The sequence below is a fragment of the Gymnoscopelus braueri genome (assembly GCF_963280865.1).
Source record: "Gymnoscopelus braueri genome assembly, chromosome: 6".
In the NCBI taxonomy this organism is placed as follows: Eukaryota; Metazoa; Chordata; class Actinopteri; order Myctophiformes; family Myctophidae; genus Gymnoscopelus; species Gymnoscopelus braueri.
The window spans coordinates 720,001-747,500 of record NC_137607.1 but is presented as its reverse complement, the minus strand read 5'-3'; the positions used below and the strand labels follow the sequence as shown (position 1 = coordinate 747,500).

At 39.3% G+C, this 27,500-nt stretch overlaps 2 protein-coding genes across 3 annotated transcripts in view; both read right to left on the bottom strand.

Moving 5' to 3' along the window:
* Positions 1-4,459: 4,459 nt before the first annotated feature.
* On the bottom strand, positions 4,460-19,993 carry rtca (RNA 3'-terminal phosphate cyclase). 2 transcript variants are annotated; one of them, XM_080431441.1, is made up of 12 exons: positions 19,857-19,993; positions 15,999-16,099; positions 12,465-12,608; positions 10,036-10,159; positions 9,707-9,765; positions 9,478-9,619; positions 8,674-8,798; positions 8,217-8,275; positions 7,528-7,622; positions 7,116-7,220; positions 5,355-5,442; positions 4,460-5,263 (listed from the first exon to the last, which is right to left on the bottom strand). In XM_080431441.1, coding segments are annotated over exons 1-12 (1,086 nt in total). In that variant the 5' UTR covers positions 19,899-19,993; the 3' UTR covers positions 4,460-5,261. The 2 variants fall into 2 exon arrangements, with proteins under 2 accessions (XP_080287567.1, XP_080287566.1); XM_080431440.1 differs by having other exon boundaries at positions 4,460-5,442.
* Positions 19,994-23,210: 3,217 nt separating this feature from the next.
* LOC308087519 (uncharacterized protein) overlaps positions 23,211-27,500 on the bottom strand; it is a 16,059-nt gene continuing 11,769 nt past the window's right edge. Inside the window, exons 3-5 of the mRNA XM_080431442.1 lie at positions 25,365-25,518; positions 24,541-24,701; positions 23,211-23,348 (exon numbers count right to left, since the gene is read on the bottom strand). Of these exons, the coding sequence (XP_080287568.1) occupies positions 23,347-23,348; positions 24,541-24,701; positions 25,365-25,518 (317 nt within the window). The 3' untranslated portion in view covers positions 23,211-23,346. The remainder of the gene's footprint in view (positions 23,349-24,540; positions 24,702-25,364; positions 25,519-27,500) is intronic.

Sequence of the window (27,500 nt, the reverse complement as noted above, 5' to 3'; positions counted from 1 at the left end):
CTAACACCAAACTATGATTATTATATCAATATCTAACACCAGACTATGATTATTATATCAATATCTAACACCAAACTATGATTATTATATCAATATCTAACACCAAACTCAAATTGTGTAACGCGTGTAATATTGTTAAAGAGGTGGTGCCATGGTTTTGCACTTTTTCTGTGAGGTTGATAGAACTTCATTAAGCCCCCTGGTGGTGTTTTTATGGTGTTTTATGTCTTCTCTGACTATTTTGAGTTTCTACCTGGAGGCTGAAACCTTGAGGGTCAAACGTGCCAATAGAAAAACAGCGCTTTAGTGACATAGTAGCTTTAGCTGGGGACCCCCTGGAACCCCCTCAATGACCCCTGGACCGAGCCACACTTTGAGAACCATGTTAGTTAACTCACGCAAATAATGAATGCCCGTATATCCTATGGACAATTTAATCATGCACCTGCTCTTAAATATCCTTACCTCACTATAATGTTTTTAACTTACAAATGTTCTGTTATGTTTTTTTTTTAGTTGTTTCTATGTTTTATATCTGTTTTATATCTGTTTTATATCTACCCTACTTTCTATTTGTGCCTTAATTGTTGATTTGTGTGTGTAAACTCGACAGCATTGCAAATGAGGCTAAACCTTAATGCTCTTTTAGAGAATAAATAAAGGTTTCAATGTAACTCTCTCAGTGCACACATGGAACCAAATGGACCCTTACAGGTCTGTAACTCTGAGAGTGTACACATGGAACCAAATGGACCCTTACAGGTCTGTAACTCTGAGAGTGTACACATGGAACCAAATGGACCCTTACAGGTCTGTAACTCTGAGAGTGTACAAATGGAACCAAATGGACCCTTACAGGTCTGTGACTCTGAGAGTGTACACATGGAACCAAATGGACCCTTACAGGTCTGTAACTCTGAGAGTGTACATATAGAACCAAATGGACCCTTACAGGTCTGTAACTCTGAGAGTGTACCCATAGAACCAAATGGACCCTTACAGGTCTGTAACTCTCAGAGTGTACCCATAGAACCAAATGGACCCTTACAGGTCTGTAACTCTCAGAGTGTACCCATAGAACCAAATGGACCCTTACAGGTCTGTAACTCTGAGAGTGTACCCATAGAACCAAATGGACCGTAACAACACAATAAGTTAAAGAGTGAACTGACCTGCTATGAGGGAGATCCAGACCCGGTGAGGAGCGCTGGGAGGTAAACTCCACTCTGTGTGTTCCTGAGCTCTCCAGGTCAGAACCTCAGCCATGACGCCTGGAGGCTACGCCGATCTAAACATCTGTAAACATGTCCTTTCATCTGATCTGAATGTAAACATCTCTACATGTCTGATCTAATAAACACACAAACCTCTGAAAAACACCTCCCACACCGAGCAGAAAACACCATAACACTGTCTACCTCACACTGTGTACTTACTGACACACACACACACACACACACACACACACACACACACACACACACACACACACACACACACACACACACAGACTGAGGGGTTCATGTTACATGGGTTTGGGTTTCAGGGTGTTCTATGGATCAGGTGGTGTTCAGTGTTCCAACAGGCAGGGTGTGTGTGTGTGTGTGTGTGTGTGTGTGTGTGTGTGTGTGTGTGTGTGTGTGTGTGTGTGTGTGTGTGTGTGTGTGTGTGTGTGTGTGTGTGTGTATCAGGTGGTAAGGTGTGAGTTTCCACAGACTTTAGGTTCAGTGCCTCCATTGATGCAGGTTTAAAATAACTTCCTGTTGCTTCTAAATGAACACAAACAATGATTATAATAAATAACCCCTCCTACTGTCTGTAGGCCTACATACTGTATCTACTGTCTGTAGGCCTACATACTGTACCTACTGTCTGTAGGCCTACATACTGTATCTACTGTATGTAGGCCTACATACTGTATCTACTGTCTGTAGGCCTACATACTGTATCTACTGTCTGTAGGCCTACATACTGTATCTACTGTCTGTAGGCCTACATACTGTATCTACTGTCTGTAGGCCTACATACTGTATCTACTGTCTGTAGGCCTACATACTGTATCTACTGTCTGTAGGCCTACATACTGTATCTACTGTCTGTAGGCCTACATACTGTATCTACTGTCTGTAGGCCTACATACTGTACCTACTGTCTGTAGGCCTACATATCTACTGTCTGTGGGCCTACATACTGTACCTACTGTCTGTAGGCCTACATACTGTATGTAGGCCTACATACTGTACCTACTGTCTGTAGGCCTACAGGCCTGCCAAAAAACAACTGACAGATTACAACTTGTTCAAAATGCGGCAGCCAGAATTTTAACTAAAACCAGGATGAGAGAACATATCACTCCAGTTCTAGCTTCACTACACTGGCTCCCGGTTGTTTTTAGGATTGATTTTAAAATTCTTTTATTAGTTTATAAAGCTCTAAATGGTCTGGCACCATCCTACCTCTCTGACTGCCTAGAGAGATATGTTCCAAACCGGGCCCTCAGGTCTTCAAGTGCTGACCTGCTCGAGGTGCCTACAATGACATATAAAAAATACGGTGAAGCAGCATTCTGCTTTTACGGACCGACAGTGTGGAATAAACTCCCATTACACTTAAGACAGGCAGCCTCTGTCGATAGCTTTAAAGCACAGCTCAAGACCTATTACTTCACTCTTGCTTTTAGCTGATTCTTTGGTTGATTTTTAATTCCTCACTGTATTCCCTATTTTAATGTTGTTTTATGCCTTTGCTTTTGTTTTGTGTGAGTGGAAGAGAGAGTCACGGTAGTTAAAAGACAAGAGTCTGATAACTCCATCCGGAGGATTCAGTGAATTATCCTCTGGGGCACGTCGACACGTGGTGGACCCTCCAGGGCAGATCCTTTTGTCTATGTTTATTCTATATATCTTGTATAACCCCGATATCATTCTCAGGGGTGTACGGTGTGTGGTTTGGATGTGATAAGTTAGCAGATCCCCTGGGCTAGTCCACACGTGGTAAACATGGTGAAAATATATTACTAAGGTGTAATATTACTAAGTGAAAATATATTACTAAGGTGTAATATTGACAATTGTGTGAAGATATATTACTAAGGTACACATGTAATATTGGCAATTGTGTGAAGTGTGGATATTTCTTTAGCTGTGTTGTAGAGGACAGTGGCCACTACATTTAAGTTATATTCATTTGTGTTGTAGTTGTGTCTACTAGTTGTGTTGTAGTGGCGAGGGCCACTGCATTTTATTATCTGCAATTGTATACTGAGAACGAGCCTTTGCTTTTATTTTATTTTTGTTTGCTTTATTGTTAAATTGGTTCTAACTGTAATTGTATTCTTGCTCTGTAAAGCACTTTGAGCTGCATTTCATGTCATGAAAGGTGCTATACAAATAAAGTTTATTATTATTATTACATACTGTACCTACTGTATGTAGGCCTACATACTGTACCTACTGTATGTAGGCCTACATACTGTACCTACTGTCTGTAGGCCTACATACTGTATCTACTGTCTGTAGGCCTACATACTGTACCTACTGTCTGTAGGCCTACATACTGTATCTACTGTCTGTAGGCCTACATACTGTACCTACAGACAGTAGGTACAGTATGTAGGCCTACATACTGTATCTACTGTATGTAGGCCTACAGACAGTATCTACTGTCTGTAGGCCTACATACTGTACCTACTGTCTGTAGGCCTACATACTGTATCTACTGTCTGTAGGCCTACATACTGTATCTACTGTATGTAGGCCTACAGACAGTATCTACTGTCTGTAGGCCTACATACTGTACCTACTGTCTGTAGGCCTACATACTGTATCTACTGTCTGTAGGCCTACATACTGTATCTACTGTCTGTAGGCCTACATACTGTATCTACTGTATGTAGGCCTACATACTGTATCTACTGCTAAATTTCCATCTTTTAAATTCAATGTGAAAAGATGGTTGCTTGAAAACCAAAGCTGCAACCATTTGTGATCATATTTTAGGTTTATTTTTAGGCTATGTAATGTTATGTAAATGTATTTCACCGTTTGTCTGTTTTCTGATGTTATGTTTTTCTGATTTTATGTTTTGTGTGAGGACTGCGGATGAAAATTAGCATCTTTGCTAAATCCGGTGTATTTACGTCCATGTGACGTTCATTAATATGCTCTGTCCTGTCTAAATAAACAAATAAAGTAAGTAAAGTAAAGTAAGTCTATGGAACCATCTAAAAATATAAGAAAAGGTTTAATCTGCAACAATTTTATTCATCTCTCTCTCAGCTAAGAGGTTGTTGACCTGAAAAACATTTCCCTGATGGAATAAATTAGAGATTATTTTACAAACATTCTAAATGCTTCCTGTTGCAATTTAATATCAACAGGAAATAAACTTCTTATGATCTTTAACTGCCCCTAAAACATTACTGTGAATAAAAACAAAACAAACTAAAACAATCCAACAGTTTAGAATCATTTTGGACCGTTTTTTAATCTTTGACAGTTATGAATCTTTCTTTTTGACAGTTATTTTTATATCTAACAGTTATGAATCTTTAACAGTTATGAATCTTTAACAGTTATGAATCTTTAACAGTTATGAATCTTTGACAGTTATGAATCTTTGACAGTTATGAATCTTTAACAGTTATGAATCTTTGACAGTTATGAATCTTTGACAGTTATGAATCTTTAACAGTTATGAATCTTTAACAGTTATGAATCTTTGACAGTTATGAATCTTTGACAGTTATGAATCTTTAACAGTTATGAATCTTTAACAGTTATGAATCTTTGACAGTTATGAATCTTTAACAGTTATGAATCTTTAACAGTTATGAATCTTTGACAGTTATGAATCTTTAACAGTTATGAATCTTTGACAGTTATGAATATTTAACAGTTATGAATCTTTGACAGTTATGAATCTTTAACAGTTATGAATCTTTGACAGTTATGAATCTTTGACAGTTATGAATCTTTGACAGTTATGAATCTTTAACAGTTATGAATCTTTGACAGTTATGAATCTTTAACAGTTATGAATCTTTAACAGTTATGAATCTTTGACAGTTATGAATCTTTAACAGTTATGAATCTTTAACAGTTATTCTTTTTTAATGGTTTGACAGGCGCAGACCCTGAATGCAACAAGCTACGGGGGTGAACGTGGGAGGGGCCTGGAACAGCCAATGAGACGGTCCAGGGTGAAGGTGGGAGGGGCCTGAAACAGCCAATTAGACGGTCCAGGGTGAAGGTGGGAGGGGCCTGAAAAAGCCAATGAGAAGGCCCAGTCATGGCCAGAGTTGGCAGGGGGCGGGGCGAGGCAGAGGGGAGGGGCTAAAGGTTGGGGGCGGGGCTACAGGTGAGGGTTGGTGACCCCTGACCCCTGACATTCAATGATGTTACAGCCAGGCTCTTCTTCACAGGAAGTGATCGTAAATTTTGCCTAAAGAACAAAAAAAACAAAAATAATGAACAAATAGATATTAATTCAATTAAGACCTTCTACAAATGTCTTCTAAATTCTGATAAATGGATGTTTCTATATCAGTGGTTCTCAAACTTTTTCATGTCTTATATATACTATATATACACACCTACATGATGATAATAATAATAATACCTCAGTCAGTAGTTCAGCTACACGATAATAATAATAATACCTCAGTCAGTAGTTCAGCTACACGATAATAATAATAATACCTCAGTCAGTAGTTCAGCTACATGATGATAATAATAATACCTCAGTCAGTAGTTCATCTACATGATAATAATAATAATACCTCAGTCAGTAGTTCAGCTACACGATAATAATAATAATACCTCAGTCAGTAGTTCAGCTACATGATGATAATAATAATACCTCAGTCAGTAGTTCATCTACATGATAATAATAATAATACCTCAGTCAGTAGTTCAGCTACATGATGATAATAATAATACCTCAGTCAGTAGTTCATCTACATGATAATAATAATAATACCTCAGTCAGTAGTTCAGCTACATGATAATAATAATAATACCTCAGTCAGTAGTTCATCTACATGATGATAATAATAATACCTCAGTCAGTAGTTCACCTACATGATGATAATAATAATACCTCAGTCAGTAGTTCATCTACATGATAATAATAATAATACCTCAGTCAGTAGTTCAGCTACATGATAATAATAATAATACCTCAGTCAGTAGTTCATCTACATGATGATAATAATAATACCTCAGTCAGTAGTTCAGCTACATGATAATAATAATACCTCAGTCAGTAGTTCAGCTACATGATGATAATAATAATACCTCAGTCAGTAGTTCAGCTACATGATAATAATAATAATACCTCAGTCAGTAGTTCATCTACATGATAATAATGATAATACCTCAGTCAGTAGTTCAGCTACATGATAATAATAATAATACCTCAGTCAGTAGTTCATCTACATGATGATAATAATAATACCTCAGTCAGTAGTTCAGCTACATGATAATAATAATAATACCTCAGTCAGTAGTTCATCTACATGATGATAATAATAATACCTCAGTCAGTAGTTCAGCTACATGATAATAATGATAATACCTCAGTCAGTAGTTCATCTACATGATGATAATAATAATACCTCAGTCAGTAGTTCAGCTACATGATAATAATAATAATACCTCAGTCAGTAGTTCAGCTACATGATAATACCTCAGTCAGTAGTTCATCTACATGATGATAATAATAATACCTCAGTCAGTAGTTCAGCTACATGATGATAATAATAATACCTCAGTCAGTAGTTCATCTACATGATGATAATAATAATACCTCAGTCAGTAGTTCAGCTACATGATAATAATGATAATACCTCAGTCAGTAGTTCATCTACATGATAATAATAATAATACCTCAGTCAGTAGTTCATCTACATGATGATAATAATAATACCTCAGTCAGTAGTTCAGCTACATGATAATAATGATAATACCTCAGTCAGTAGTTCATCTACATGATAATAATAATAATACCTCAGTCAGTAGTTCATCTACATGATGATAATAATAATACCTCAGTCAGTAGTTCAGCTACATGATAATAATAATACCTCAGTCAGTAGTTCAGCTACATGATAATACCTCAGTCAGTAGTTCAGCTACATGCACAGCGGTCTTGGTGTGCAGCGTAACGGCTCCGGTTCGAATCCGAGATGTTCCCTTAGCCAGAGCCATGAAGATGATGAGCTACACACAGACACACACACACACACACACACACACACACACACACACACACACACACACACACACACACACACACACACACACACACACACACACACACACACACACACACACACACACACACACACACACACACACACACACACACACACAGAGATTATAAACTGAACAAATACTGAACATTACTAAAGTTTACCTCCATACCTGGTTCTCAATGTACCGTTGAATAATTAACATAAGTATGGATGTGTGTGTGTGTGTGTGTGTGTGTGTGTGTGTGTGTGTCTGTGTGTGTGTGTGTGTGTACCTGGTCTTGTAGGAAGTCGTCTACACATCCATTGTGTCTGATATTCTTCATTAACATCTCAGCCGCGTCAATCCCCACCTTGTCTGCACTGACTCCTACAATAATAACATATTATTATTAATAATAATAATAATAATAATGTAAAACAATCACCACCTTGTCTGCACTGACTCCTACAATAATAACATATTATTATTAATAATAATAATAATGTAAAGCAATCCCCACCTTGTCTGCACTGACTCTTACATTAATATTAACAATATATTATTAATAATAATAATAATAATAATAATAATAATAATAATAATAATATGAATGTAAAACAATCCCCACCTGGTCTGCACTGACTCCTACAATAATATATTATTATTAATAATAATCATAATTATCCTGTTATAAAGTAAGGGTTAGCTAAATGAAATAGGATAGAAACATAAAAGTAAATATTCCCACCTTTTGATGCAACACATAAAGATAAAAAAGATAAGATCTAAATCAACTAAAGACACGTTTAGCTCAGACCAGACCTAGGGGTTCTTAGTTGTCAAATAAATATGGTTTTATGGACAGTTTGGACTAATGTCACAGACAGACAGACAGACAGACAGACAGACAGACAGACAGACAGACAGACAGACAGACAGACAGACAGACAGACAGACAGACAGACAGACAGACAGACAGACCTCTCTTGCCCAGAGCTGATCCAGCGAACAGACATCCAGTGGAGGATTCAGCAATGACTCTATAAATAATACAATAAATAATAAACACATCATCAGTAATATGTCTCTATAAATAATACAATACAGTTATTATATAAATACATTCTATAAATAATAAATATATCATCAGTAATATGACTCTATAAATAATAAACATATCATCAGTAATATGACTCTATAAATAATAAACATATCATCAGTAATATGACTATAAATAATACAATACAGTTATTATATAAATACATTCGGTTTCTGTTCAGTGTCTGTGATAATTGTCAGACGCCACATTATGGAGGAGGCGATGCTTCCTGAAATACTTGTTGTTGAGCTTTGCCAAGTTTGTGCATCTACGTGTGTGTGTGTGTGTGTGTGTGTGTGTGTGTGTGTGTGTGTGTGTGTGTGTGTGTGTGTTAGTTACATAATGCCGTTCCCGTTGCCGTAGGCGTGCTGCTTGTCTTCCTGAACAGGAGTGATGTTGACGTCCACATCTTTAATGTCCTTCCTGATGGTTCTGACCGCTGCTGAACTCATCTCTTTAGCCAGCTACACACACACACACACACACACACACACACACACACACACACACACACACACACACACACACACACACACACACACACACACACACACACACACACACACACTCTGGGGTGGAACATCTACAAGCTCACAACGTTGTGAGCTTGTAGATCGGCTATTTTTGGCAAAGAGATTTATAGAGTGAAAAAAGACTGTATCAAGTACGTTCTTTACAGGTGCGTTTTACCAATTCTAGAGGGTTTAAGTGGTAGCGGATAAACAGCTCTGTGAAGGTGAACTGATCCTAGTGTATGACGGAGGACAATTTCACCATCAATTAAAATCTCTGCGATGCGATCATTGTGCGCATTTTCTATCACAATGAGACGATAATAACCATTATCGTCTCATCCCTAACGACCGTTCACCTTCACTCTTCCATTAGAATCAATAGACTCCAACCTGCTTCCTGCTTCCTAAAAAGGCTCCGCCTACTTCACACAGATACAGGAAGTAAACCGGAGATGGTGAGTCTTGCTATTTTTGTCAGATATATTGCTAGATGTATATATATATATATATATATATATATATCTATATATATACATTGTATTTTATTCGTCTTGGACGGTAGGACTCCAGGGGTTAAGGGTTAAAGATCAGGGGTCAGGGTTTAGAGGTCAGAGGTTAAAGGTCAAACCTTGAACGGTAGGACTCCAGCGACGAAGGACCTTCCGTAGATCTTTGTGATGTTTCCTCTGGTCGTCATGACGATGGGACTGAGCTCTTTGACTGGATTCACTGTCACCACCACGTCCCCCCCACCTTTAGGAAAATAACCTCTACACACACACATAAACACCCATTATACACATATACACACTGTCACCACCACGTCCCCCCCACCTTTAGGAAAATAAAGCACACACCTCATCCTGATGTCCAGGTCAAAATGGATTCCAAACTTCTCCAGGATTGGTTTGAAAACCTGAACAAAAACAAACATTAAACATTTAAAATACGCTGATAAGACATATATGTATATATCTATATATGTCTATTATGTTAAGACATAATATCTATATATGTATATTATGATAAGACATAATATCTATATATGTATATTATGATAAGACATAATATCTATATATGTATATTATGATAAGACATAATATCTATATATGTATGTTATGTTTCTGATAAGACATATATGTATATATATATATATATATATATATATATTATAATATCTAGGTACCTGTACAGTGTAGTCTATATGAGGAGCCATCTCTGCGTTGGTTCCTCCCTTCAGACGGAGCTGTGAGGAGGAGTTACCGTACAACACACATGGTAGAGATACCTGGAGTAACAGACACACACTCCTAGAGGACACAAAATACACACTATTAACAACACACATGGTAGAGATACCTGGAGTAACAGACACACACTCCTAGAGGACACACAATACACACTATTAACAACACACATGGTAGAGATACCTGGAGTAACAGACACACACTCCTAGAGGACACACAATACGTAGGTGGTGCACCTCCTACTGGCTCCACTGTCACACTGCACTGTGTCTACGTAGGTGGTGCACCTCCTACTGGCTCCACTGTCACACTGCACTGTGTCTACGTAGGTGGTGCACCTCCTACTGGCTCCACTGTCACACTGCACTGTGTCTACGTAGGTGGTGCACCTCCTACTGGCTCCACTGTCACACTGCAGTGTGTCTACGTAGGTGGTGCACCTCCTACTGGCTCCGCTGTCACACTGCACTGTGTCTACGTAGGTGGTGCACCTCCTACTGGCTCCACTGTCACACTGCAGTGTGTCTACGTAGGTGGTGCACCTCCTACTGGCTCCACTGTCACACTGCACTGTGTCTACGTAGGTGGGGCACCTCCTACTGGCTCCACTGTCACACTGCACTGTGTCTACGTAGGTGGTGCACCTCCTACTGGCTCCACTGTCACACTGCACTGTGTCTACGTAGGTGGTGCACCTCCTACTGGCTCCACTGTCACACTGCAGTGTGTCTACGTAGGTGGTGCACCTCCTACTGGCTCCACTGTCACACTGCAGTGTGTCTACGTAGGTGGTGCACCTCCTACTGGCTCCACTGTCACACTGCAGTGTGTCTACGTAGGTGGTGCATCTCCTACTGGCTCCACTGTCACACTGCAGTGTGTCTACGTAGGTGGTGCACCTCCTACTGGCTCCACTGTCACACTGCAGTGTGTCTACGTAGGTGGTGCACCTCCTACTGGCTCTGCTGTCACACTGCAGTGTGTCTACGTAGGTGGTGCACCTCCTACTGGCTCTGCTGTCACACTGCAGTGTGTCTACGTAGGTGGTGCATCTCCTACTGGCTCCACTGTCACACTGCAGTGTGTCTACGTAGGTGGTGCACCTCCTACTGGCTCCACTGTCACACTGCAGTGTGTCTACGTAGGTGATGCACCTCCTACTGGCTCCACTGTCACACTGCAGTGTGTCTACGTAGGTGGTGCACCTCCTACTGGCTCCACTGTGACACTGCAGTGTGTCTACGTAGGTGGTGCACCTCCTACTGGCTCCACTGTCACACTGCAGTGTGTCTACGTAGGTGGTGCACCTCCTACTGGCTCCACTGTCACACTGCAGTGTGTCTACGTAGGTGGTGCACCTCCTACCTTTCCTAGCTGTGTTCTGGGTTGGCTCCATAGTGTCAGTTTGCTTGCCTCTAGTTCCAGGTGTCAGACACAGTGCCCTGTCAGCCTCATCCTTCTCTCTCTGACCTTGTCTGTGACCTGTGGTAGGTCCCTGTAGAAGACCATGTTTCTGATGTGGTCCGTCCATGTGTGTAGACTCCATCCAGGGCCCTTTGCTGTTGGGTTGTGAGGGTCCATGTCTCAGTCCATGTCTCAGTCCCATGGAGACGAGTCTGTGTTGTGAAGGTCCATGTCTCTAGCCTGGGATCCAGCCTGCTTCGCTACGTTCAGCGGACTTTTTTTTCTCTCTTCGCTTCTCAGTCTGGAGAGCACCCTATTGACTCGTTTTGCAGAACTACACTGGAACTACATATGTTACGTTGGGCAACGTCGTTGCTGATTGGATGTTGTTCAAACGAATGACGAATCACAACGATCACACTGTTTTTTTTGTCCCGCCCCGCCCGCACCACAGACCAATCAGAAGCCACGGTTCGATTCCTACCTTATGCCATGTCCCGCCTCCCTTGGAGATAGGAGGCTTTCCAGACTGAGAAGCGAAGAGAGAAAACAAAGTCCGCCGAACGTAGCGAAGCAGGCTGGATACCAGGCTACCATGTCTCAGCCCCATGGCCCATGTCTCAGTCCATGTCTCAGCCCCATGGCCCATGGAGAAGGTCCATGTCTCAGCCCCATGGCCCATGGGGAAGGTCCATGTCTCAGCCCCATGGCCCATGGAGTCTGCAAAGCTCTAGAGTCTACACAAGAATGCTACAAATGGCACTAGGTGTTACATGAACGGACCACATCAGAAACATGGTCCATGGTGTTTAGTATGTTTTCACCCTGCAGTGTGTGTGTGTGTGTGTGTGTGTGTGTGTGTGTGTGTGTGTGTGTGTGTGTGTGTGTGTGTGTGTGTGTGTGTGTGTGTGTGTGTGTGTGTCTGTGTGTGTGTATGTGTGTGTAGTTGATAGTGTATTTTCACCCTGCAGTGTGTGTGTCAGCTAGGTGGCTTCCACACAGGATGTTTCCAGGACTCAGAGTGACCTCAGTTGACCCCATGTCAGCTCCATCCAGCTGACCTCCACTGATGTCTCTGACCAGCTGTAAGCCTGATAGATGCTGAGCTCTACAATACACATTACAAATTAATATACATTAATACATATTAATACACATTATTACGCATTAATACACATTAATACACATTAATACACATTACTACACATTAATACACATTATTACACATTAACTGCCGGAGGTATTTTCATATTTTTTTAGCCAGTGCCAGAGTTTTTCATTGGAAAAAAAATAAAGTACTCAGGAGCCGAAATATAGACGTTTTAAGTTTTAAGTTAACAAGGAAGTGGATAGGAGTCTAGATCTTCAACTAATCATATCTCCTTGGTCTTTGGGTGAAATTGGAAAAAAAATAATATATATATATATATTTTTTTCACTTCACGTAGATCTACGCGATTGGCACGTGGCGGCTTTAAATCGGTTCGCGTAGATCTACGTGATTGGCAGTAAATGGGTTAATACATATTAATACACATTATTATACATTAATACATAACTATTAACATGACCAGCTGTAAGCCTGATAGATGCTGCGCTCAGAAACAGTTCATTAATACCAACTAATTAACACTAATTAATGACCAGCTGCAACCCTGACAGGTGCTGATCTGAATGTTAGCATGTTAGCATGTTTAGCTACCTGAGGCTGATATGAATGTTAGCATCTTAGCATGTTTAGCTACCTGAGGCTGATCTGAATGTTAGCATGTTAGCATGTTTAGCTACCTGAGGCTGATCTGAATGTTAGCATGTTTAGCTACCTGAGGCTGATCTGAATGTTAACATGTTTAGCTACCTGAGGCTGTTCTGAATGTTAACATCTTAGCATGTTTAGCTACCTGAGGCTGATCTGAATGTTAGCATGTTTAGCTACCTGAGGCTGATATGAATGTTAACATCTTAGCATGTTTAGCTACCTGAGGCTGATCTGAATGTTAGCATATTAGCATGTTTTGCTACCTGAGGCTGATCTGAATATTAGCATCTTAGCATGTTTAGCTACCTGAGGCTGATCTGAATGTTAGCATGGTAGCATTTTTAGCTACCTGAGGCTGACCTGAATTTTAGCATCTTAGCATGTTTAGCTACCTGAGGCTGATCTGAATGTTAGCATATTAGCATGTTTTGCTACCTGAGGCTGATCTGAATATTAGCATCTTAGCATGTTTAGCTACCTGAGGCTGATCTGAATGTTAGCATGGTAGCATGTTTAGCTACCTGAGGCTGACCTGAATTTTAGCATCTTAGCATGTTTATCTACCTGAGGCTGATCTGAATGTTAGCATGTTTAGCTACCTGAGGCTGATCTTAATGTTAGCATGTTAGCATGTTTAGCTACCTGAGGCTGATCTGAATGTTAGCATCTTAGCATGTTTAGCTACCTGAGGCTGATCTGAATGTTAGCATGTTTAGCTACCTGAGGCTGATCTGAATGTTAGCATGTTAGCATTTGTAGCTACCTGAGGCTGATCTGAATGTTAGCATGTTTAGCTACCTGAAGCTGATCTGAATGTTAGCATGTTAGCATGTTTAGCTACCTGAGGCTGATCTGAATGTTAGCATGTTTAACTACCTGAGGCTGATCTGAATGTTAGCATGTTAGCATGTTTAGCTACCTGAGGCTGATCTGAATGTTAGCATCTTAGCATGTTTAGCTACCTGAGGCTGATCTGAATGTTAGCATGGTAGCATGTTTAGCTACCTGAAGCTGACCTGAATGTTAGCATCTTAGCATGTTTAGCTACCTGAGGCTGATCTGAATGTTAGCATCTTAGCATGTTTAGCTACCTGAGGCTGATCTGAATGTTAGCATGTTTAGCTACCTGAGGCTGATCTGAATGTTAGCATGTTAGCATGTTTAGCTACCTGAGGCTGATCTGAATGTTAGCATGTTAGCATGTTTAGCTACCTGAGGCTGATCTGAATGTTAGCATCTTAGCATGTTTAGCTACCTGAGGCTGATCTGAATGTTTGCATGTTTAGCTACCTGAGGCTGATCTGAATGTTAGCATGTTAGCATTTGTAGCTACCTCAGGCTGATCTGAATGTTAGCATGTTTAGCTACGTGAAGCTGATCTGAATGTTAGCATGTTAGCATGTTTAGCTACCTGAGGCTGATCTGAATGTTAGCATGTTTAACTACCTGAGGCTGATCTGAATGTTAGCATGTTAGCATGTTTAGCTACCTGAGGCTGATCTGAATGCTGAGGCTGATCTGAATGTTAGCATGGTAGCATGTTTAGCTACCTGAAGCTGACCTGAATGTTAGCATCTTAGCATGTTTAGCTACCTGAGGCTGATCTGAATGTTAGCATGTTAGCATGTTTAGCTACCTGAGGCTGATCTGAATGTTAGCATGTTTAGCTACCTGAGGCTGATCTGAATGTTAGCATGTTAGCATGTTTAGCTACCTGAGGCTGATCTGAATGTTAGCAGGTTAGCATGTTTAGCTACCTGAGGCTGACATGAATGTTAGCATCTTAGCATGTTTAGCTACCTGAGGCTGATCTGAATGTTAGCATGTTAGCATGTTTAGCTACCTGAGGCTGATCTGAATGTTAGCATCTTAGCATGTTTAGCTACCTGAGCCTGATCTGAATGTTAGCATGGTAGCATGTTTAGCTACCTGAGGCTGACCTGAATTTTAGCATCTTAGCAAGTTTATCTACCTGAGGCTGACCTGAATGTTAGCATGTTTAGCTACCTGAGGCTGATCTTAATGTTAGCATGTTAGCATGTTTAGCTACCTGAGGCTGATCTGAATGTTAGCATCTTAGCATGTTTAGCTACCTGAGGCTGATCTGATCTGAATGTTAGCATGTTAGCATTTGTAGCTACCTGAGGCTGATCTGAATGTTAGCATGTTTAGCTACCTGAAGCTGATCTGAATGTTAGCATGTTTAGCTACCTGAGGCAAATCTGAATGTTAGCAGGTTAGCATTTTTAGCTACCTGAGGCTGATCTGAATGTTAATATGTTTAGCTACCTGAGGCTGATCTTGAATGTTAGCATGTTATCATGTTTAGCTACCTGAGGCTGATCTTAATGTTAGCATGTTAAGCTACCTGAGGCTGATCTGAATGTTAGCATCTTAGCATGTTTAGCTACCTGAGGCCGATCTGAATGTTAGCATGGTAGCATGTTTAGCTACCTGAAGCTGACCTGAATGTTAGCATCTTAGCATGTTTATCTACCTGAGGCTGATCTGAATGTTAGCATGTTTAGCTACCTGAGGCTGATCTGAATGTTAGCATGTTAGCATGTTTAGCTACCTGAGGCTGATCTGAATGTTAGCATCTTAGCATGTTTAGCTACCTGAGGCTGATCTGAATGTTAGCATGTTTAGCTACCTGAGGCTGATCTGAATGTTAGCATATTAGCATGTTTAGCTACCTGAGGCTGATCTGAATGTTAGCATCTTAGCATGTTTAGATACCTGAGGCCTGGAGAGCTTCTCCCGGCTCTGATCTGAGAGATTCTGATCTTTGAGCCCGTGATGCAGCTCAGAGCGGCGGACAACCTCAGGATCTGTCCTCCCTGGAAACATCAGATACAATATTAAACAATATTAAATGCAATAAAATATACCATTAAATATAAGATATGTCCCTCTGGAAACATAAAATCCGTTGACTGACGATCCCTTCAGCCAATCATGATGATTGAAAGGACCAGGGAAGAATGGGAACTGAACTCAATCACTGGGAGAAGAGATATTGAACTAGCGACTGGAAGCGTATAGTATTTATGACCATTTTTATTAAGGTAAGAAAATCTAGTCTAAAGTTTGTCAAAAACACACCCGCTTGCGTTAAGATAAATTCTTTCTGACACCAGCAGGGCTAAAACAGCCAAACTACAGTCCATTCATATGAACTGTCTCTTCCCTATTGGGGAAGAGGGACATCTCTACCGTGCTCGGTAGAGATGTCCCGATACCGATACCTAGATCGGCAATGTGGCCGATATGTCCTTATTTGGTCATATCGGAATCGGCGAGTACGCCAGTCTATGCACCGATCCGATTCCCCCTTTTTTTGTTCATGTGATGCCTACGCTAAGCCAGCGAAACAAACAAATGCAACGCAGCATGCGGTCTCGCCGGTGCTGCTAGTGGAGACTGGAGAGTGTAGTTTGAGTTTAAAAGTTGAAAATGTCGGCCATTTGGCAATATTTTACAGTCGAAAACCCCACCAGCACAACAGCTAAGTGCACAGTCTGCAAGAAGGATGTTCCGAGGGGTGGCACAAAGGTCGCCAAATTTAACACCAGCAACCTGATTAAGCACTTGCAGAAAAAACACGCAAAAGAGCACGATGTTTACCTCGAGAACACGAAAAAAAGAAAGGATCCAGGACCACAGCAGCAGCAAAGTTTGGAAGCCTCATTTGAACGACGGGAGAAACTTGCCAAAGATAGCCCAAAAGCAACACAGATAACACAGAAACTGATAGAATTCATTGTTCTAGATGACCAGCCCCTTCAGGTTGTTGAAAACATTGGATTTCGCCGTTTAATCGAACATTTGGAGCCAAGGTACATTTTACCAAGTCGTCATTATCTAACAGAAACCTCCCTCCCAAAGCCGTTTAATACTGTTAGGGAATACGTTGCAGATCAACTAAATAATGTACAGGCTATAAGCTTTACCACCGACATTTGGAGCTCAGGCGTGAGCCCAATTTCTATGATTAGTTTAACTGCACACTGGGTGGACACTTCCACATACGCACTTAAAAGTGTTGTGCTGCACGCAAGTGAATTCCCTGGGTCACATAGTGGCATCACTATTGCCCAAAAAATGGAAGAGATGCTTGTGAAATGGAACATCATCAAGGCTAAAGTTCACGTTGTTTTGCGAGATAACGCAAGCAATATGAAGAAAGCAATGGAGGAAATTAAAGTGGCGAGTTTGGGATGTTTTGCCCATTCGACCCAACTCGTGGTGAATGAAGGACTGCTGTCACAGAGGAGCGTTAAAGATGCGCTGGCGAATGCTCGAAAAATTATTGGGCATTTCAAACACTCGCCACTGGCTACATCACGTTTCGCGGAGGTCCAGACAGAGCTTCAAATGGACATCAAGCGTCTGCACCAAGACGTGGCAACGAGGTGGAACAGTACGTTCTATATGATCGAGAGTATGTTGGAGCAGAAGAGATCCATTTCATCATATGGAGCTGACTACGAACTGCCAGTGACCATCACAGCCAACCAATGGGCTTTGCTTGAAGAGTGCATTTGAGGAAATCCTCCAGGAGCATGGGGAGGTAGGTGGGGCAAGTAGCAGCACAAGCTCCCAGGTTCAAATACACACGTATTTGTCACAGCAAACCATCCCACGCTCAGACAGCCCATTCCAATACTGGAGAGACAACAAACTACAGTTTCCCACCCTGGCTGCCACTGCTGCAAAATGTCTCTGTGCTCCAGGTACCAGTGTGGATAGCGAGAGACTGTTCAGTGCAGCCTCAAACATTATCGACGCGAAGAGAAACAGGCTAGAGAGAGAGCAGAAATGATCATCTTCTTGAAGAAGAACTTGCCATTGCTCTTGGAATTGTGAGCAGTACTGCTTTATACACACAATGTGTAAGCCTACTTGAAGTGAAGGTTTTAGTTTTTTACAGTGTAGGGTTAGCATAGATGCTGCTATTTCTTTTTACCCTGTAATGTTTGTGATTTTTATTTATTTTGAATGTTAGTGTTTCTAAAAAAAGAAACTACTTTATTTTTACTTTTAGTTGCACTTTAACAGGGAGTATTTATGTCTTTATTCCTGTACAGCTACTTCAATTGTGTAGTGTACTGTAGCCTACTTGTTCAAAGTGAACGTACAGTTACCTCTTTATTGTTGCACTAAGTAACTGTATTCCTGTACTAAGTTCTACAGTATGTGTAGCCAACTTGTTTGAAGCAAACAGATACAGATTTCTTTTGTTTACTGAGTAGACGCTCACTTTGAATGTTACAAATGCCATTGCACTAATGTTTGTTGTAACTGTTACAACAAACAAACAGCTTAAAACTTAATGTTTACATTTTAAATGTCTTTCAAAAGTTGGATAATAAAAGAAAAAGTTCTGAGGCATTCATTCTCTGTATGTTCTTATTATTTAATGTTTTACAAAGGGTTTAACCTGATGACAGCAATCATATCATGTAAGGTTAGTCGTTAGTACTAGTATACAGCTGTTGAAATTATAATAATCATATTTTATTATAATTGTTTTAAGCACTCTGGTATCGGTATCAGTATCGGCCCACACGCAAGTTGTGGTATCGGAATCGGATCGGGAAGGAAAAAATGGTATCGGGACATCTCTAGTGCTCGGGTTGTGTGTCTGTGTCTGTGTGCAGTATTGTGTGCGTGCACTGCCTGTGTGCAGCCGCCAGAGTGCACTACAGTGTGGCTGAAATCCGCCTGCCCCCACACTCCTCTGAGAGAAATATAGCAGCTACAGTCAAAAATAACAAGGGCCATGAAGAACGCAGGAATGTAGACAATGCTCTGATTAAAATGCACAACAGCCTGCAACATGCCTAAACCAAACACATTTCAAAAACTACAAAGACAAAAAACACAAAAAAAAAAAAAAAAAAAAAACAACAATTTAAAAAAGACAAAAAAAAATGGGGCTAGCGGTATGGAGCCTTCTTGTGGCGGCCCTGTTCTCACTCATTTCACTGTACCACCCACTTCTCTACAATTGCTCATTCCTTTCGATTCTTCTTATTGTTATTTTCGAGCTGCGTTCGCGTGTCTTACTTGTAATAATAATAATGTAAAGTATACATTACATCATTATCAGACCTACACTTATCATTCAACTTCTTATTTATGCCCAAAATGACTGAATATACAGGTTTTGTAGCGATTTGTAGCCAATTATAGAAATATTGTGCCTTAATGGTCGAATGTTCCAGCATGCTCTAATCATGTTTAATTACATTACTTCCTAATTATTAACTAGTTACATTTCTTTGGGGGTAAATGAACCAGTTTAACATGTTGGTGCCCAGTCCTCCTTAGTGCCCAGTCCTCCTTAATGCCCAGTCCTCCTTAGTGCCCAGTCCTCCTTAGTGCCCAGTCCTCCTTAGTGCCCAGTCCTCCTTAGTGCCCAGTCCTCCTTAGTGCCCAGTCCTCCTTAATGCCCAGTCCTCCTTAGTGCCCAGTCCTCCTTAGTGCCCAGTCCTCCTTAATGCCCAGTCCTCCTGGTACCACAGCTAGCATTATCTGACTAATGCTAGCTTTAGCTGTAAACAGCATGTTATTGTTAATACATAAACTCACCCCCTCCATCACACTGCCGTCCACCTCCATTATTCCGTCCATTTAGAGTTAATATTAACTGTTATAGATGTTCATTAATCTGATCATTAAAGTGATTTCAATGCTTTCTGCTCTCTCTGCTGCTCCTTCACTTGAAGTGGTCGCTTCAGATGACGTCATCAAACAGCGTGCGTGTAGTTTTATAGCAGAGAGCTCTACGCGTCATGAGGTAACGGTTTAATATGTGGAGTAGCACTGCCCTCCTCTGGCCACATGTGTGTACTGCAGCTGCTGTTGCGTACATAGAGGATAGAACTACTGTACATACTGACAGTAACTAAAGTAATAAAGTACATGTACTCCCCACTTTATGGACTATATTATTATTATTATTATTATTATTATTATTATTATTATTATTATTATTATTATTATTATTATTATTATTATTATTATTATCATTATTATTACCCTTATTATTATTATTATTATTATTATTATTATTATTATTATCATTTTTATTACCCTTATTATTATTATTATTATTATTATTATTATTATTGTCATTATTATTATTACTATTATTATTATTATTATTATTATTATTATTATTATTATTATTATTATTACCCTTATCATTATTATCATTATTATTACCCTTATTATTATTATTATTATTATTATTATTATTGTCATTATTATTATTATTATTATTATTATTATTATTATTATTATTATTATTATTATTATTATCATTATCATCATTATCATTATTATTACCCTTATTATTATTATTATTATTATTATTATTATTATTACTATTATTACTATTATTACTATTATTATTATTATTATTATTATTATTATTATTTTCAAGCACATTTCAAGCACATGACTTTGACTACATTTGTAGGAAGGGAATATATTTACCAAAAATATAATATTTTACCACTTAAGCCCCTATTTAAATAGAGTGAAAGTAGATTGGCTACTTTCAATATATATATATATGTTTAATAATAATAATAGGTGTGTTGTGGTTCAGTTCTATAAAGAAACAGATAAAGTCAGACTTTATTTTATTACATTTATTCATTCATCTCAACTCATTGTTTTACTGTCCAGTAAATGGAGCTGAGAGACAAAACAAATATATTACAAAGACAAAACATTCAGAACAATAAATACATCATGTGACGTGTGTGTGTGTGTGTGTGTGTGTGTGTGTCTGTCTGTCTGTCTGTCTGACAGACAGACAGACAGACAGACAGACAGACAGACAGACAGACAGACAGAGGTCTGTCAGATTATTAATATGTGACATCATGTGTGTTTTAACAACTAGTTTCTAAAGGCAAAGCAACAACATTCACAGAACAGCAGAGGAAGTAAAAGAGAGACAGGACCTTGTGTGTCGCCTTACCCCTTCTTCTTCAAATAGCCGATCTACAAGCTCACAACGTGTCGATAGATCGTCTATTTGAGCTATTTCAAAATGGTTTTCAAAATATTACAATATATGTTATATATATATTATAATTCCAAGAAAGTGTAGGCGTAAGATAGAGATAGGGCCCTCAGTATAGAATAAGTTACTGTCCAGAGTCATTCATATTCATTAGTTTTATAGTTACTGTCCAGCGTCATTCATTAGTTTTATAGTAACTGTCCAGCATCATTCATATTCATTAGTTTTATAGTAACTGTCCAGCATCATTCATATTCATTAGTTTTATAGTTACTGTCCAGAGTCATTCATTAGTTTTATAGTTACTGTCCAGCGTCATTCATTAGTTTTATAGTAACTGTCCAGCATCATTCATATTCATTAGTTTTATAGTAACTGTCCAGCATCATTCATATTCATTAGTTTTATAGTTACTGTCCAGAGTCATTCATATTCATTAGTTTTATAGTTACTGTCCAGCATCATTCATATTCATTAGTTTTATAGTAACTGTCCAGCATCATTCATATTCATTAGTTTTATAGTAACTGTCCAGCATCATTCATATTCATTAGTTTTATAGTAACTGTCCAGCATCATTCATATTAGTTTTATTCACACTGTTTCACCATCAACTGGACTCATATATCATTCATTATCTACATATCATCATCACAGCATGACCAAACCTGTTACTTATCAGGAAAAGTAAATAAACAACAACCTGTGATTCAATATAGTTATTATTTAGTTTAGTTTGCTTCAATATTTATAAAACCTTCACACTAGCTTAACCCCTCTCACTAAAAATAGTTGTGTGCGACACATTGTGCGACACATTGTGAACTTGTAGATCCGCATTTTTTTTACAAGGTTTCTGCCCAATGATATCCTGTACTTATGGTCATGTGACTGAAGGAAACTAACCATTAATCAGTATTGCCAAATTTTGAGAGAGAAACAAGCGACTCGGTCTATGAAAACAAACCCTAAATAAGGGACCAGGGAAGGCCAGTCAGACTTTAAGGTCTAATGTTGTTTTAAACCAGTGGTTCTCAAACATTTTCATGTCTATGACCCCACATGAATATGGATTTGGCCACGGACCCCCATCTGAAAATAATTATGTTTTACAAGATTTGTGTATTTAAAATGTTTCTTCAAGAGTTTTTTTCAGGGAGGGGGGGATAGCAGATCTACAAGCTCACAACACGTCATGATGTGAGTCATACGACGCGTTCTGAGCTTGTAGATCTACTATTTTCAAATGTTTCCGATGTATAAAGGGTTTACAGTAAAACAAGCCCAAAGTCGCTTATAGTAAGAAGACTTGGCAACGCTGAACAGTGAATGTGAATATAATCCATTCATGGAGAATAAAAACAGTCCATTTGATGGATTTTGGGGGAAACAACGTGATGCCTTGTGAGCTTGTAGATCGGCAATTTTCATGTGACACTGTTGTACGATAAAGTATAAACCAGGATGTAAGTGATTAATCATCATAAAACATCAATGTTGTCAATTATTAAAAAATAAATCTGTTCACGTCAATTAGTAAAAAACAGTTAAAAATAATTCAACAGGATCTATGCACAGCAACCATGTGTCCCTGGACCACATGAGGGTCCCAGGACCACACTGTGAGACCCTCTGGTGTAGCAGAGTGTTTCCAGTGACTCTGTTTGACCAGAACAGAGCCTTCATTAGTGTCATTGGTAACACCTATTAAGGAAGTAAGGAAGAGGCCCACTTTCTTTATATATATATATATATATATATATATATATATATATATATATATATATATATATATATATATATATATATGTATGTATATATATATATATATATATATATGTATATATATATATATATATATATATATATATATATATACATATATATATATATATACACACACATACATAGAGCCTCTTGATCAATCAACAGAGAAAATAATTGATATTTCTAAAACAGTACTGAATGCAGTGTGATGTAGTCTCCACCAGGTGGCACTGTTGCTCTCATTACAGCAGACTGACGTTTGTAGTTCCACAGGCTTCCTGTAGAAACAGGAAGTCATGATTGAAATCTGATCAGGCATACAATGATGCTCATTAGGTATGTTCTTGCACTCTATTTCAATGACGTGACGCGCACGTGGCTTAACACCTACACTGCAAGTCACACAATGGACAACTGATATGCATCTAGGCTTATTCCTATGTTAATTCACTAGGTGTGAGTCGGGAGCGTTTGTAAACTTTGTTGAGGTGTGAATTTAAAGTAGTTTTAAATCTCTGCGTGTGCCTGTGTGTGTGTGTGTGTGTGTGTGTGTGTGTGTGTGTGTGTGTGTGTGTGTGTGTGTGTGTGTGCTGCGTGTGTGTGTGTGTGTGTGTGTGTGTGTGTGTGTGTGTGTGTGTGTGTGTGTGTGTGTGTGTGTGTGTGTGTGTGTGTGCCTGCGTGTGCTGCTGGTCAAATAGGTTCCGGCACGGCGTGCAAGGCCGTCCAGTGAGCATTGAACCCCTGAATCTAATGTAATAAACACATAAAAGACAATATTGTTGATTAATTGTCTCTAATAAGATGTGTCTAATGTAGCTGTTAGATGTATTTTATAATCATTAGTACATTACATTCTGCTTGTGTAGCATGTTGTATATAGATGTCAAATTAAAGAGCCTCCAGATATTAAAGACACAATGCCTCATGTCCAAGCGGTTCCGGTAGGAGACACAAAGAGTTTCCTTTGTGTCTCCTACCGGAACCGCTGTGGTCTCTATGGGGTGTGGTCTCTATGGGGTGTGGTCTCTATGGGGTGTGGTCTCTATGGAGTGTGGTCTCTATGGAGAGACTAATCCATAGAATGAACCGCTGTGGTCTCTATGGAGACTAATCCATAGAATGAACCGCTGTGGTCTCTATGGAGACTAATCCATAGAATGAACCGCTGTGGTCTCTATGGGGTGTGGTCTCTATGGGGTGTGGTCTCTATGGGGTGTGGTCTCTATGGGGTGACTAATCCATAGAATGAACCGCTGTGGTCTCTATGGGGTGTGGTCTCTATGGGGTGTGGTCTCTATGGGGTGTGGTCTCTATGGGGTGTGGTCTCTATGGGGTGTGGTCTCTATGGGGTGTGGTCTATGGGGTGTGGTCTCTATGGGGTGTGGTCTCTATGGCGACTAATCCATAGAATCAAATATATTTATGATCATCTATGTCTAATGTTTAAGAATCCTAATGTTTTCTACTTACAGATGAGGAGGTGCAGAGAACAGCAGAGGAACATCAGGAGACTGAACACCTTCACATGGGATTCTGATGAATTCTTTTCTTTTTCTTCTTCTTCATCCTTCATCATGTCTGATGTTCCAGATGAATGTGTGTCTGCTGCTGCCTGGTCTGTACACCTCAACCTAACACACACACACACACACACACACACACACACACACACACACACACACACACACACACACACACACACACACACACACACACACACACACACACACACACACACACACACACACACAGAAAAACCTCCATATTAACATTTTTATTGATGTGTTTTTTATAGTTTATTTTTACAAATGGATGCACAGAGTGCTGGTGTAGAGAAATGACAAATAGCAGATCTACAGGTTCGCAGAGCTTGTAGATCTGCTATTTTCACTATTTATTAAACATGTTAGAGTGGAATAGGTTGAGTGTGTGTTTTATAAATATTAAACTAATGTAAAGTATTAACAACATGTTGTGACTCAATAATAACAGCTTGTTTTTTACATCCCTGAAAAGTAACAGTTTTGGAAATATTTTACACCTGACTATATAGACCTAATAATAACACACACACACACACACACACTCACACTCTCACACTCACACTCACACTCACACTCACACTCACACTCACACTCACACACTCACACTCACACTCACACTCACACTCACACTCACACTCACACTCTCACACACACACACACACACACACACACACACACACACACACACACACACACACACACACACACACACACACACACACACACACACACACACACACACAGACTTACAGTTGTTTTCTCAGCAGCAGCTTGCTGGAGTTACAGGCCTGGTTCTTAAAGGTAGCCGCCGTCATGAGACTCTCTGCTGCCACCTGGAGGCTCTGACATGCCTGAGTGTGAAGGGTTAACTCTGTCACGTTTTGTTGCAGGACCTCCACTTCATCTGTAACACATATATATATATATATACAAATATACATATGCATAAATACATAAATACATAAATATATACACATTATACACACATAAATACATAGATATATAAATATATATATAAATTATAAATACATAAATATATGAGACTCTAACATGACATGACGGATGGATGGATAAGTATAGATAGATAGATAGATAAGATGTGAGAGAGAGAGAGAGAGAGAGAGAGACAGACAGACAGACAGACAGACAGACAGACAGACAGACAGACAGACAGACAGACAGACAGACAGACAGACAGACAGACAGACAGACAGACAATTACAATACAAAGACACAAGTAGTAATAACATACACAATACAGACACAGTACACACATACAAACAATACAAAAACACAAGTAACATATACAGTACATATATATATATAAACAAGTGCTACCTTATCTTTCCTAGTCTAAAGACCCTCTATAGGGGAACCTTTTCTAATAGACATGATTTAGTTTTCTGCTTAAAAGTCCTCATATTGGATTGGATTGGTTGTCATTTTGACACTATTTTGGAGCTGGTTCCACTGTGTGGCTCCTATGTAAGTAAATGATTCTTTGCCAACTTTACTTTTAAAAGCCGGATGGCTCACATCTGCTACACTGGCTCTGGTGAAACAAATGTGTACTTTGCTTCTCTGAGTATGGTATCCAGGACTATATCATTTATTAAGGGTTAATAACAGAGACAGCAGGATGGCAAATCTATTCAAGAATGTCATTGTTTCAGTAAATTAAGGAGGAAGCCGGAAAAGTACTAGGGTTTAGAAATAGACAGTGAGGAGCACAGCCTTGCACCTTATAGGGTAAGAGAAAAAGCACAGTTAGATTCAAGTTAAAATAGTGCAGTGAGACCTTTTGCTCTGAACAGGTGCCCTTATAGGAATATACCCCTATAGGAATATGCTCCTATAGGAATATACCCCTATAGGAATATACCCCTATAGGAATATACCCCTATAGGAATATACCCCTATAGGAATATACCCCTATAGGAATATACCTCTATAGGAATATACCTCTATAGGAATATACCCCTATAGGAATATACCTCTATAGGAATATACCCCTATAGGAATATACCCCTATAGGAATATACCCCTATAGGAATATACCTCTATAGGAATATACCCCTATAGGAATATACCCCTATAGGAATATACCCCTATAGGAATATACCCCTATAGGAATATACCCCTATAGGAATATACCCCTATAGGAATATACCCCTATAGGAATATACCTCTATAGGAATATACCTCTATAGGAATATACCCCTATAGGAATATACCCCTATAGGAATATACCCCTATAGGAATATACCCCTATAGGAACATACCCCTATAGGAACATACCTCTATAGGAACATACCCCTATAGGAATATACCCCTATAGGAATATACCCCTATAGGAATATACCTCTATAGGAATATACCCCTATAGGAATATACCCCTATAGGAATATACCCCTATAGGAATATACCTCTATAGGAATATACCTCTATAGGAATATACCTCTATAGGAATATACCTCTATAGGAATATACCCCTATAGGAACATACCCCTATAGGAATATACCGCTATAGGAATATACCCCTATAGGAATATACCCCTATAGGAATATACCGCTATAGGAATATACCCCTATAGGAATATACCCCTATAGGAATATACCCCTATAGGAATATACCGCTATAGGAATATACCCCTATAGGAATATACCTCTATAGGAATATACCCCTATAGGAATATACCCCTATAGGAATATACCCCTATAGGAATATACCCCTATAGGAATATACCCCTATAGGAATATACCCCTATAGGAATATACCTCTATAGGAATATACCCCTATAGGAATATACCCCTAGAGGAATATACCCCTATAGGAATATACCTCTATAGGAATATACCCCTATAGGAATATACCTCTATAGGAAT